This window comes from Phoxinus phoxinus, assembly GCF_949152265.1.
Source record: "Phoxinus phoxinus genome assembly, chromosome: 21".
In the NCBI taxonomy this organism is placed as follows: Eukaryota; Metazoa; Chordata; class Actinopteri; order Cypriniformes; family Leuciscidae; genus Phoxinus; species Phoxinus phoxinus.
In genome coordinates, this window is record NC_136896.1 from 26,198,669 (window position 1) to 26,212,774 (window position 14,106).

Genomic DNA, 14,106 nt, shown 5'->3' on the forward strand with positions numbered 1-14,106 from the left:
AGGAAAGTGCTGAGATAGTACAGTGCTAATATAGAGACATAAACACATCTTTATATTCATACACAGACACTAAAACACATTTTCTGCCTCAGGTGATATAACTCACAGCCCGAGTTTTCCCAAACCTCCTCATCATCTCTTGTCAGGCTGTTTCCTCAGAAAACCTGCTCCTTGTTCCTTTAGAGTCATCATTCCAGCCTCTGTTCTTTTTTGTCCCATGTTCTTACTTCCCCTCGGCAGCTGTGGAGGGGGGATATCGGAGGCACTGCAGGTAATTGGCTGAGGAGGGCTGGCTGCTCTGAGATGTGAGCTGAGGGGAAATAAAGGCACCTACTGGGAGACAAGGACACCAGCTTTGAAGCAGCGCTGTCTTACACAGCTCATTTCAGCCATTGCTTTGTATTTGTCCTCTGTGCACCTCTGCGTTCAAAACAGCTCCCGTTCAGCCTGATAAACATGGATAATATAGGGGTTTGCAGCTTTTGGCTTAGATTTAGGCAGTGTAATTGTTGCTCTTGTGTAATTCTTCCTGTTTTATTTCTCCAGTTACGGTGATTACTGCAATTAGTGTTTGTTGTGCATGTTTGCAATCGTGTGGAAGTTGATTGTCAGTTTATTTTCTCTGATATATGCCCACCAATTAATGGCTTAGGGGCTCTCAAATTAGCACAGACAAAAAAACTTGATGCAGACCCTCTAATTTCCTTTTTAGTTTGTTTTGTTTTTTTCAGTTTTATTCAGTGTTCAGTATGTTATTTGTTCTCATTTCCAGACCAAGTTCTGAAGTCCATATGCAGTATTCTTTAAATTGTTGGTGTACCCTGTGCCAGTCCAACGTCTTTGGCTGTTTTCTTTTCTTTTCTTTAATTTTCTTGACACACCCTGTGTGAAAATGGCATTCTTTACTGGGTTGTTTGTGTAGAGCTTTACTTTACTATAGACTGTCGCAAAATATTAAATAGAACATTTTTGGTATGTCAAGAGGTTCTGTTGTAGATCTCTCATGTTCTGTCTGTCTCTTAATTCAGGATTTTAGAGCGCTACGTCCAGGACCAGATCCCAGGAGCTAAAGTAGTCGTGGAATCAATCGGGCCTCGACGTTTTGGTGAGGGTTATGAACAGGAGGACTACTCCAAATCTGACCTGATGGTTTACGCAATTGACCCTCTAACCAACAGAGCTCTCTCAAGACAAGAGCTCTTCAAGTAAGTGCATCCAATTTACCCAACTTATAACTGTATCGGTTTCAAAAGTTTGCATTTTCATACCCCTAATATGCTGTATTCGTGTAATTGAACGGCCAAAACGCATAAAAAGTTTTCCATTTTTAGTTGACAATGGTGTCGGTGTCCTGACTTTTCCCTGTAACTTGTTCGCCTAACCGTTTGAGATATATCTACCCATCATACACTCTTAAAAATAAAGGTTCTTTATTGCCAATTGATGGTTCCATAAAGAACCTTTAAAATCCATGGAATCATTCCATTGTACAAAAGGTTTATTTTTAAGAGTAATACTGTGATACTGTTTATGTGTGGCTATACAATCAATGGACAGGAATGCTTTATTATTTACATGGAATAATGTGAAAATGCGCGCTACGCATCTCAAAAATGCCACAACAATGTTGTTGGTGCATCAAGTGGACATGTTTTGGATTTTAAAAAAAACACCACGTAAAAAAATACTCCCACAATTGTGTCCCGATATTGTGTTCTGTTACTGGAGGTGGAAATATGACTTCATTTTTACCAACTACAAGATGAAGCTTGTTGGCTGTTTGTGGCTCTCTTGGCTCATTTTGGACCAGTCTGCACTGATGTCTAACATATTCATTTGTTATTAATAATCATTTATTTTGTGTTGCGTCCATCAGGTTCCACAATAACTTTGATTTTAAAATTACTCCTAGCATGATTTAAGAGGCCATCCATCCCTATAGCCATTAGTTAGTCTTACGACATGCATTTATGTTTGCCTATTTTTTATCCAAGCAGCACGATAAAGCAGATGGAGTGTGTGTTTATGTTTGTTTAGACATTTTCTCATTTTTCATAAAAATGAGACTTGTGGTTAAATCCTTAGCCATATTGTCTGTCTTGTCACAGTAATTATCCTGCTCAGACAGCACTGTTTCTAACGCTTGTACGGGCAAATCGTGAATTGTAGGCTGTGGAATGCACTTTAAAACCATTTAGTTCTAATACAGACATGTCGTCTTTTATCAACATTTTGTTTAGCTGTCTGCAATGTGAATGATATTTAGAAATTGTACTTGCATAGTAGCCAATGTAAGCATAAGTTTGGCACATTACATTGCATTTAAACAAAACAATTGGGGACATATTTTAGAACTTTATTATAAAAGTGCATTTTAAATATGTTTGATTAGTCATTCACTGATTGGCTAAAAAGCAAGTGAGATCTCTATTGCCAGATTTATGTTGTCACTGCAGAACTAATCGAATAGCATATGCAAGGCCACACACGTGACAGTTCATTTGGTTTTCTCCAGGTTTTTAGATGGGAAGTTATTGGATATCAATAAGGAGTTCCAGCCCTTCCTAGGTCGCGGAGGACGCATTCTGGAGATCCGCACGCCGGATGTGGTGGAGAGCGTGAAGAAGGCGGTTCAGTCTGTTGGATACACCGAAGGAGCTTTGCTGGCCCTGGCCGTCATCATCATCATGTGCTGTATCCCAGCCATTCTCATCGTCATCATCACCTACCGACAGTGAGTGTCACCACTATAGTCCAGTACGCCTTAAAGCTCAAATCCAAATCCCAAAAAATGGCCTTTAATAATAATGTTTAGTAAAATTAGCCATCAGACATTTTATCAGTTGTAATTCTTTGCCTTTTTTCTAGATTTTTTTAACAGAAATGTTGTGTTGCTTTCATGCCCTGTATGGGAATGCGGGTGAATCAGTGGAAAGACTGCTCAGCCCGAAGATTTCTCCACTTAGCAACTACTAAATACATTTTTAAAAATGTGAAGTTCATTAAGTTAGAAACATTTTGTTTTAAGCAGGCAGCTTCCCTCCGCTGGGATTTCAGTGGATCATTTACACGTATACACATTCTCTCTTTTCACAATGGTAACACCTTTGAGAACTGCCTAGTCTTGTGTTTATTCGGTGTGAAAGAAGATTAATTAAGGCCGTGAGAGGTAAATATGAAGAAAAAGCGTCTGTAGTTGATGAGTTGTACATGTTTTGCCAGCTGAGCCAGTGCCATATGGCAGACCTGACGATGAGAATTCAAGAATGAAATGACAAGATCTGAGCTAGAGATATAAGGACCATTCTGGAATCATTGATGGTTTAGTTTTGGATGAAGATAATTCATACTTATGGGAAACAGAGAGCAGATTTATTAATGTTGTGGCTGAAACCCACCATATATTTTTGCAGTTTTGTTGCTGTAAGTGTCATTGTCTAATATATCTCATTTTTCTTCTTTCCACAATGCACCAATTTCAGATTCAAAGAGTAAGTATTGTACTGAGACATGCATGTGTAATGATATGTTGGTTATATATCCTAACCATTTCCCTCTCTCAAGCATTATTTTATTCAGTGGTTCTCAATTGATATTCTTCAAGACCCAGATTTTACATTGAATATTTAATAGCAAAAAACAAATAATGGTACGACAACAAAAATCAACAACAGTGAAATGTATTAAGTTAACATAAAAAACCAAACAAACTTTTATATTTTTGAGTGTTTGGTTTCTAAATGTCTCTTGAATTGTAATGTTTATGTTGGCACAAATGATGTTTATCCTCATTGCAACCTGTTTTTTATGTAGTCTGGGATGTATTTTATTGTATTTTGTGTAGTTGTGTTAGTTTTCCAAGGATGAGGATACATCATGCAACCTGTCCATGGTGGCATTTGCCAAAATATAACTAGCTTAGATACTTTTTTGCCAAAATACCATTTGAATTGACAACTTTTGGCATCAACAAAAAATATATATACTGTATAACATTGTTTATTATTATTATATTGCTGTCTGCGACCCACAATTTGACAACCACTGATCGAATTGTTTTTTTTTATCTGAGAAACTCCAGAATAGCTAAATGTCCAGAAAATATTTCATTATATAAGCCAATGCTTTTATTTTGCTCAACTTGTTGACTTCATTATCTAAAGACGGCAGGCAGAATGTGCAAAAACAGCCAGGATCCAAATGGCGCTTCCCACTGGCAAATCCGGAGGTGCTGCCACCAACAATCTGTATGAAGAGCTCGGCGACAGCACCATGTAAGTTGTATACCTTCAGAACTTTACTTGTTAATGTCTCCAAACACTGACTGATATTAATAGTCTAAAAAGTAAAAAATATCAAAAACCAAAAAAAAAAATCATTTTACAGTAGGTCTATAAATTATCTATTATAGGTCTATTTTTCTAACCACATTCCCATTTTAAACAAGAAAATCTTGTTTACATTATTATAGAGTTATATGGTTAGACCTTCAATAGAATTTTTAGTTTGGTTGTTAAGATGCTCTTGGTGCAGTAGTTTTAATTAATAAACATATGATTTAACATAACCTGATTGTATGGCTTTGCAAAGCTAGGGCTTGGGCTTCTGTTGATTGTGTTCCAGGTTGAGGTGATCATCAAACTGTTTTGTTACCCCCAGGGTATGGTCTCAATCTCACAAGATAAAAAAAAAAAAAAATTACAATATAGCTTTTCGTCTTGTTTGATGTGTTTGTAGTCATCATTTCATAAATATTACTGGAAGGTTTTTTGGAATATCAAATATCCACTTTTATCATGGTCTGATTCTCATCTGACTCAAATTTGTTGAAGACTGGACTTTTTAGGAGTTTCAGGAAGTGAAGGAGGGTAAACTACTTGTTTACCCCCGTAGCAATTAGTTTTCAAGTTTTGTTGCCAAGATACAGTCAAAATTCCTGTCTTTTTCACTGTCATATTCAGGCATTTCGGTATTTCAAAAAATACCTTTGTTGTTGTTTATTTAAAATTGTTCCATAACTTTTTTTCCCCAAAACTGGTTTAATAAAAGACAGTTTGTCTTCAATGAGTATGCTGAATTTCATTACTTTGTATCATGGTTTTTGTTTTCTAGACAGCGTTGGTGCATATTACCTAATTAAGCTTTACATGAGCATTTTTTACCCTCTTTCTGAACTGGCTGTTTTTCTACTGCTACCTGGATCTAAATATGATTATCTAACCCAACTGGAATAACTGTGTTATTGCACCCCTAAACTGATTTATCTGGAATGGCTGTGTCTGGTATTAGGCTGGTTTCCCCCTTAAAAGACTACCACTTTTTTTAACATCTTGCTAATTTCACTATATATTTTCTTTCTTTTCCTCATCTCTCATTCTCATGTATTGGATATCAGACCTAAGTAAGTAGGCAGTCATCTGTTTCCAAATGTTGTAGACAATTTATTTAAGGTAGAGATGTGTTTGTGATTGTTTCTCAGAAAGCTGTTGAAAATTCTTGCCTTCCAATTAGTTGCCTTGCATTGTGATCAGTTGCCTTGCTGCTACTAATTAGTGGTATTAGCTAAGAACTGTGTTAGTGCCCTTTATTGAAACTTTTTTGTAGGTGTTTGCCTAGGATTTAATCAGCACTTTGTGTTCTTCTTACTGAAGTCAATCCAGGCAGGTGCTTTTTGTAGCTGGCTTCCATCCTACTTCCCCGTCTACCTTGTTGTTCACGTCCTCTGTTAAGTCGTTCTTTGTTTCTTTTTGCGGTTATGCTGAAAGCAGGACTAAGAGGTGTGTTCTGAAGGATGGCGATCGGCAGCGTCTCATTAGCTCATTTGCCACCCGTGCCATCGCTGCTCACAAGCTGTCCACTGCTAATGGAATCCTACTGAACAACTTGCCCAAGTCGGAAAGCAACATTACCTTCCTTTCAGATGAGAACCCGCTTACTACAACCAACCCTCTGTACCATGATGACGGCACCCTCAGCAGCCCTGAGCACCAAAATCTGAGGTACCTCCTGGGTATGTATTCACCCAGCATGAGAGGTATGGGAAAGTCCATCCTGCGCCTCCCAACTACAGGCTCAGGACACTCCTGGACTTTACCCACTAGATTGCACAAATGTGACACCAATGAAGCCCTACGGTGTAGAAGGGTGGTAATGGACCCAGTTCAGTGGGAGCTGCAACTTCTGAAGTCTAGCCTTAAGGGCAGTAAAGAAATGATTGATGAATTTGATGGGCTTGAGGACGAAGACACAGAGCCCAAATTGACAGTAAAAGAGCAGGCACGGCAGTTTGAGCAGCAGGCCATGCAGGACATGAGGCAAAGGCAAGGCCAGGACTCTCGTGGGTCACTCTCTTCTGATATTTTTCTCTCTGTTTTTGAGACCCCACAATCTTCTATCATGGGACATAACAGCAGGCCCCCATCCATAATCATTACACAGAGTGACGGAACACCTCCACCCAGTCACAAGCCCACTCCACCAGTTCTGCGGAAGTATAGCAGAATAACTTCCTATCCTGATGTGGAGTCTTACGAGGTCAATGTGGAGATCATCCCCGACCCTCCAGATATACCTGCCCCACCACCACCGCCTCCTCCACCTCCCTCCAGTCCTCCACCTCCACCACCACCACCACCACCTCAACCACCCTCCAATCCCCCACCCCAGTCTATTCCTATACCTCCATCCTCACCTGTTCCTCCACATCCAGCCCCTCCGCCACCTCCTCCTCTCCCACCAGCCTTATCACCAGTCTTTTCCCGTCCCATGCCTCCTTCTCCATTCGTCCTTCCTCCTCTTCCCTCCATCACATCCCTCCGACCGGTGTCCTTACGCCCCGCAGCACCTCCGCCGCCGTCCGAGCCGGAGCCTCCCAAGAGGGAACTCAAGGGGATCCTGAAAAACCTCCAGAACATAGCAGACTTAGAGAAATCCGTTGCCAACATGTACAAACAAATAGATAAAAAGCAGTGCCCGCCAAAGATTGTCCCCAAACCACAAGTGTCTGTTGAACCAGAGGCTGGCGTGTCAGATGCGGAGCCTGTACAAGGAGCACCACCACCAGAGCTCAATCCAAACATGAACTCACTAGTGGAGGAGCTGGAGAAACGCTTTCCATCTCAGTCCACTATCATGTGACACTCTATTTGTCCATGTTGCTATTACTCTTTTAGAGGCAGTTCACACAGGATGCATTCTAGCAAATATTTTAGTAAAGTGGAATTGAAAAGAAGTCATGTTCATATGTAAATATTGTAAACAAGGCGTTCCTGTAGTACAAACAGTAAAGCATGATGCTAGCAATGCCATGATTCACAGGGAGTGCATCATTTGATTAAAGGTATACTTTCAACTCAAAGTAAAGACCATTGCACACTGAGTCCGAAATTTTCGTATGCTTTTTTTTGTATTTGTGATTCGCTGGCTCTAAATTGTCACAGCACCATTCAAACTGCTTGTTGTGGATGTGAAAAACGCAGAAAATCGAACCCGTTTCGATTTTTTTTATGACGGACGAAAGTTTCGGAGGCAGTGTGCAAGCGTGATTGACATAACGTGAGGTCGTATTTATTTTTTAACGTGCGAAAATTTCGGATGCGAATTTCGGACTCAGTGTGCAATGGCCTTAAGTCACAACGGATTAAAGCATAAATGTAAATGTTTATCAAACCCCCAGAAACGTGATGTTTTGTAACCTGACATTGATCCACTACACTGTATATAAAATATTTAAAATGTGGCACTCAAGACACTGAAAAGAGTGAAATGAAAAATGGTTAATCTAGCGCACGTGCACGTAGTCCAAAAATACAAATTTTATAATTAAAAAATTACGATGGAGCAAGAAAATGTGTCCTGTGTGAATGGCCCATTAGACTATCACTACATTTTTGTAATCTTTACTTTTTGTCTTATCATTCTGTTTCATCTTACTATAACACAAAATCAAGTGTTTGTGCTTTACAGTTTTTGTAAAATATTTTTAATCAGTTTTGCAAGAGAGTTTTGTTATTTAGTTGAGTTTAAACCATTCATACAGGCGTTTTATGTTATCCCTTCAAACTGTTTTAGTACACAAAACTATAACTTACTCATAAAAATGATCTTATTCATATGCTCTAATGTTAGGCTATAAGTATCTGTCACTGGATTGGATAAATGTCCTCTATAAAGCTTTTTCTCTGAGGTACACTGCATGCTCTCACCTCTCATTTGTTCTTTCTTTTATTTTTCTCCCTCTTTTGATTATTGTTATAGCTTAGCCTCTGTGGCCACATTTGCACTCTCTACCAGTGTTCACCAATATCTGGCACAGGATATTTATGTAAACTATGATCACTTTATTTATCAGATACAGCTGTTATGGGAAATTGTGTCTCTCTCAGTGCAAGCTTCTGGTCCAAAATGTCTCTGGAAGAAAGAATAGAAAGGCACAGAAGAGAAACAAGTTTGTTTTAATGTTAAATGGCTTTATGTTACGTGACTGTGCACACATTAGGAGGTTTGAGAGGCAACTGAGTCGTCAAGTTGGTTGTAATTACCGGCTAAATCAATTTTGTGTGTGTGTGTGTGTGTGTGTGTGTGTGTGTGTGTGTGTGTGTGTGTGTGTGTGTGTGTGTGTGTGTGTGTGTGTGTGTGAGATAGAGAGCTTGTGTGATTGGCGATATGTCCTCCATTTACTCTTTGAGACGGAAACACGCTGCATTCAATTCAGCAAACGTCCTCCTAATCCCAGCTTTAATTGTTGTGATACTAATGGATGGACACCACACCATTACATCCGATTATTGTCGACTCGCAGCAGTACACAACTTTACCATATTGTTTTTGTTCTTGTGCTGTAGCACATTCAGAAGTGTCTCCGTGACCTTATGAATATTGATCATGTTCTGTTTCTGTAATGATTGCACCTTCTGTTTACAATGAGCAGCACTGTATTGATGTGACTCGGATATTCTGGTTAGGCTTTGTTTTAAACCTCTTCCCCCATTAAAGTTCTGCCTCTTAATACAGACTCCATTCAAAATTTGTTTTGTAGGCCACTTCATTGTTCGTGTGCTATGTATTTTTGGCGTTATTCAGTGTTGGTGAACTAAAGAAATTTAAGAGCAAAGTCAGAAAATCTCCTAATGAATGTTCAGCGTTTTTGCTATATTTATTTGAATCGTGATCTGGTCTTCTTTCTTCCATTCATTTGTACACTGAATTGTGATTATCCTTTTCTGTCTTTTATATGCAACCATTTAAAGTTCTTGATAATCTATAAATGTTAGGCTTGGTGATGTCCTTAAAAGCAAATATCTTCCTTTGCTTTGAACTTTGAGCGTTGTAACTTTGCAGATGTTGTTTATGCTCAAACAGAAACATTACACACTAACTAAAGTTAGAAAAGTGAAATCATAATCAACCACCCCTTTAACATAAATAACTATTCCTTCAAAATGTCTTTGCAGATAACCCAGGCATGCCACACTTTCCCATCTCACATCTTGATTTGTTTATCTAATCTGTAGCGTGACTAGCGTCATGTTCCATTAGGACTAGCAGTTGCCATCATGACATATTTACAGTGTTAGGGAACAGACAAACAAGCAAACATCTTTATGGCAATCAGAGGGAGGAGGGAAAGCTCTGTTAAATTTAGCACGATCAAACAAGATTCATCTGTCACCACTATTGTCTGTTTAGTCAACATTGTAAAGCAGATGGCAACATACAGACTGCAGAAAAGCATATATGTTTAAAACTAGTGCTGTCAACACATTAATTCAGTGTTTTTGATTATAAAAAGAACAATGTGCTATTATGTAATTACACATCATTCATTTAATTAATATGCATACCGTAAGTCTGGTAATTTTTTTGTGAGTTGCCCTATTTAACCTTTTTATGCATCGGTAACTATTTATATGATTGATATTAGTAATAAATAACTTTTTTATGTTTGTATTTATCACACCAATCTAAATCAAATTCTACATTTTTGGTCAACATCCATAAAAAAGGGGCTTTTGACATATCAGTGGTGTTTGTCCTGTTATCATTAATATAATTTTGTATCATTTATGATAATTAATAAAAAAAAATATTATATATACAGTACACACACACATACATATATATACATACACTGTATATAGATCCATAGATCTCAACATCATGTAATGATATCATATATCATCATATACCACTGAAAGCACATAGAAGAAGAAATTTTAAATACAAAAAGGCTACCATATAGATCTCACATCATGTTATATATATATATATATATATATATATATATATATATATATATATATGTTAAGATATCTATGATAGCCTTTTGTATTGAAAATACCTTCTTATAAATGCTTTCAGCGGTTCCCATTATTTTAATTAACATTAACTCCACCTACAAAGAGCACGCCAGTAAATGGCAAAAATAATTAAAATCAATAATTATTTAGTGTGACCTTGAAGGAAACGAGAAAGAAGATAATTAATATAGAACAGTCGGTTTAATTTAAGTTTCATTTTTGAAAGGAAAAAAAAAGGAAATGGAAATGCCACTGCAATCGTACCGTGACCCAGTTAAAACGATATACCCTGTAACATAATTAGTATTTAATCGTAGTGTATAATTATATACTTTAATTATAATTACATATCATGTAATACATCATGTTTAATTCACGGGCTGGCACATAACTGCACCTGCAAACACGCTCGCATAGAGAGAGAAAAGTCAACAAAACAAAAGTCCCTTGAAAGTCGCATATTATCGTTAAGAGATAAATCTTCATTTGAATCCCTCGTTATGCCCACATCAGGGAAGAATTGCTGTAATTTGCTCTCGCTGATCTGCTGCCTGGAGAGAATTTTAATTTGCTACGCTTTCAGTGAAACGGCCCTGCCACTTAGGAAACGCTGGCCCGTCTCCATGTACACCCTGTGTACCCCTAACACACCTGATAAACTGTTATCAAATATGTTTTAGGCTGTCTTTGCGTGCCAAGCATTGTCACAGATGATATTGTCTAATGTCATTAAAGGCTTGAGGGTGTTAACATTCATCTGACTGATAAACAAACCGTGTGCCATGTGTCCTTGCAGCTAAACAGTGTCTAGCTTGTCTCCTCTAAAGGCATGTCATTCCCGTATTGTCTACTTTGAATTAGTGGTGTTAACAGTGATTCATAATTCGATGAGGCCTGTGAACTTCATTGTCATTTAGTGCTTAACACTCATTGACCCCTAAACTAATGTTCCCAAGACTACAATCTCATAATTATTAGCACTGTCCATAAAGAAATTTCAGTAGCTAAAAAAATAAATTGACATATTAGTATGTTACGCTTAATTTTTTATAGTCCCCTTTAGACATTCTACTAACTGTAAGTGCCTTTTCAACATGTCAAATAACTCTCATTAGATTGGTAGACTGTTGGGTTAGGGGAATACGTTGAATTGGAAAATTACTTTTAGTCAGTAGAATGTCTGTTGGCGGACCATCAAAATAAAGTGTTAGCAGATATGAAGCAGACAGTCTACTGATACTCTAATGACTGCTAGTTGACATGTAGTTGGGAAGTTGCTTAGTAGAAAAAGTGTTACCTACAGTATTAAAATCCTAATGCATCATCATGGGAAATTGTGCTGAAGACAACCATTAGTTCCCCCCCCCCCCCCCCCATATCTACTGCATGTTAATCCGCACACATATGCTCAGTTCTTCACAGTTATACATTGTTTATCAGAGTTCGAGACAGCCATGCAAACGCTTTTTTGACATTGTCTTTGAGACATTGTGTTGTTGAGTCTTAGGTTTCAATCTCATGTATTTAAATATGCTAAACGTTTAAAGAATTTGTGATCTGACCATCCAGTTTGAGAAAAAAGAATTAACTTTTTTCTAGATATAGGTTTTATCATGATAACCTTACTGACTTTATTTCCATGCTGTTATCTCCTCACAGGAGAGGCTACGGGCATCAAGAGGTATGTGTTTGTATTCTTTGGAATTGCATTGTTTAAATAATGTCCCATCTTGAGACAGTTTTATTGGCCATCATTTTTATCAGTTGATGCTTTTTGATAGGGACAGTGATGAGAGAGGAAATAACTATTTGTCAAGATCTCATCTTTAAAATTGCTGAAGGCTAGATCTGTCAGTCTGGACTTTGACTTGCTGATAACATTTCTCAAATGTTTTTCTTCTTAGAATGTTAGATTTGATGAATGTTAAAGTGTCTTTTATAAAACTATAGCAACAGCAATATGATATATAAATAAATAGTTATATTTATATTGACACTATACAGTTTATTGACCCTAAACTGTACAATTACTAATTGCCCCAGTCAACATTTAAATACTTTATATCATATGTAAACAGAGAATGATTTATTCTCTTCTCCCTATATTTTTCAATGGATCCTAAAGTCTGGCAACACTAGTGAAAATGCTTCTATTTTCAGGTTGTCTTATTGAATAGCTTTTTTTCAATACAATTTATTTTACAAGCATAATTTGAGTGACATTTTTAACTAAAATAAACTAAAATTTAAGAATGTCAGTGTCTGAAAGCAAGTAAATCTTTGCACAAAGCCGTTCTCAGATGTCACAAATTTGCTGATTCGATGAGTCTTTGTTACTTGAATTGCAGATTTTCAGTGTAATCTCAGACTTGTGGATCCAACTGTATTTATCTTCTATCATTCACCACCACATAAATTCATAAATGTAATATTCCTACTTTTCTCTCTTGTTTCTGCACTGTTTCTCTTCTGAATGCTGTGCAGCAACAGCAGTTGCTTCGGCCCTCACTCTTGAGACCAGAGGTAGAGTAGAGAATCTCAATATTTCTCCTGAGCTGAACATGCTGTAGTAGAATATACAAATACTATATACTGAATTCAGAATTTTGTTTTTAATTTTTATGGAAAGCACTTTCATCTGACTTCCCCAAGGATTTCGCCTAAAGCGATGCACACTTTTAATTATAACTCTTTACTCCGCTTACAGGAGCTCTCTATGGAGTCTGGCATTGACCCAGGACAGGACTATTATACACAGGATTACTATAACTATGACCATGGGTGAGTGTGCGTGCATTGGTTAAAATGTGCTGCTGGCCCAAATCACACCTTTCAGATATATTCCTGGCCTGCTGCTTTTAATAAATCAGTTTGTATGATTTTCGCACCATTTGATGTCTTTCATGATGAACTTTGTCATTTTCCCTTAACATTGTGGGAATCCATTTGTGTTTTTGACTGTAATAGCAAATATAATTATTTACTGATGCTTGTGCAAGGTGAACTGGAATCATAATGAGCTGGAGAAAATAGAAATAATATATGAATGCCCTCCTGAGGGAAGTGATGGTAATTGCAGACTATCAAATATATTTGAGCAGAACTAAATGCTATCCAAGTTTTCTTACTGTGTTTTAAAGTAGGTAATACAAATTTCATCAGTAGCAGTCCCCAGCCATATATCACATTGGTCTTATATATCCTTCTATTCTCAATAAATCCAATTGAAAGGCCTCCATGACTACAGGCGGGTGAGGGTCATTATAATCCTGAATTTCAGCCCGCTTCTTGTTAAATGGGCTGTCTGTGATGTATTTGGGTTCAGACAGCCTGCTGCTCCCCAGGAATACTCGAAAGTCCTTTAATGAAGGTCTGTTTTGACCTTTTCCATTCAGTGTTATGTGGAGGTTCTGCTACTAAATCTTACTTATTGGATTTGCTTTTTTATTTCTCTGTTCCAAATGTTATAGTTTTGATTTAGTGGACAGTAGGGACAAAGTTGTTGCTCATTTATTCAGGAATGTTTGCATTGGTGTGTGTGTGTTTGAGGAATATGCATTAATCCTGTATACCTGCTGTTTAGCTATGACTTGCCTCAGTATGGGAGTCGACGGAAGCTGATCTCTCCAGCAGGGATGTATGATGAATATGGAGAGGTGATTATGGAAGATGATGGCAGCTACTACTACAGTCCACACGAATCTGAGGGAGAGGTATCACACATTTATTTGTTCTGTTTTGTTGGTTTAAACCAATACAATGTGCTGTATTTTTTAATAATGTTAGTTTTATCCCGCCTCTGTCTTAA

At 37.6% G+C, this 14,106-nt stretch overlaps 2 protein-coding genes across 8 annotated transcripts in view; both read left to right on the plus strand.

The window, feature by feature from the left end:
* pcdh15b (protocadherin-related 15b) overlaps positions 1-14,106 on the plus strand; it is a 191,608-nt gene that overhangs the window by 173,112 nt on the left and 4,390 nt on the right. For 5 of the 7 annotated variants that reach the window (XM_079596487.1, XM_079596482.1, XM_079596483.1 and 2 more), the window contains 7 exons: positions 1,029-1,205; positions 2,516-2,734; positions 4,164-4,274; positions 11,958-11,979; positions 12,783-12,821; positions 13,006-13,079; positions 13,882-14,011. In XM_079596487.1, the coding sequence (XP_079452613.1) occupies positions 1,029-1,205; positions 2,516-2,734; positions 4,164-4,274; positions 11,958-11,979; positions 12,783-12,821; positions 13,006-13,079; positions 13,882-14,011 (772 nt within the window). The remainder of the gene's footprint in view (positions 1-1,028; positions 1,206-2,515; positions 2,735-4,163; positions 4,275-11,957; positions 11,980-12,782; positions 12,822-13,005; positions 13,080-13,881; positions 14,012-14,106) is intronic. The other 2 variants (XM_079596484.1, XM_079596488.1) reach the window with 1 other exon arrangement.
* LOC306989042 (protocadherin-15-like) lies at positions 5,270-7,137 on the plus strand (the record flags this gene model as incomplete). The annotated part of the gene is made up of 2 exons (XM_079594361.1): positions 5,270-5,277; positions 5,652-7,137. 2 exons carry the CDS (start codon positions 5,270-5,272, stop codon positions 7,135-7,137), a joined length of 1,494 nt encoding a protein of 497 aa, XP_079450487.1.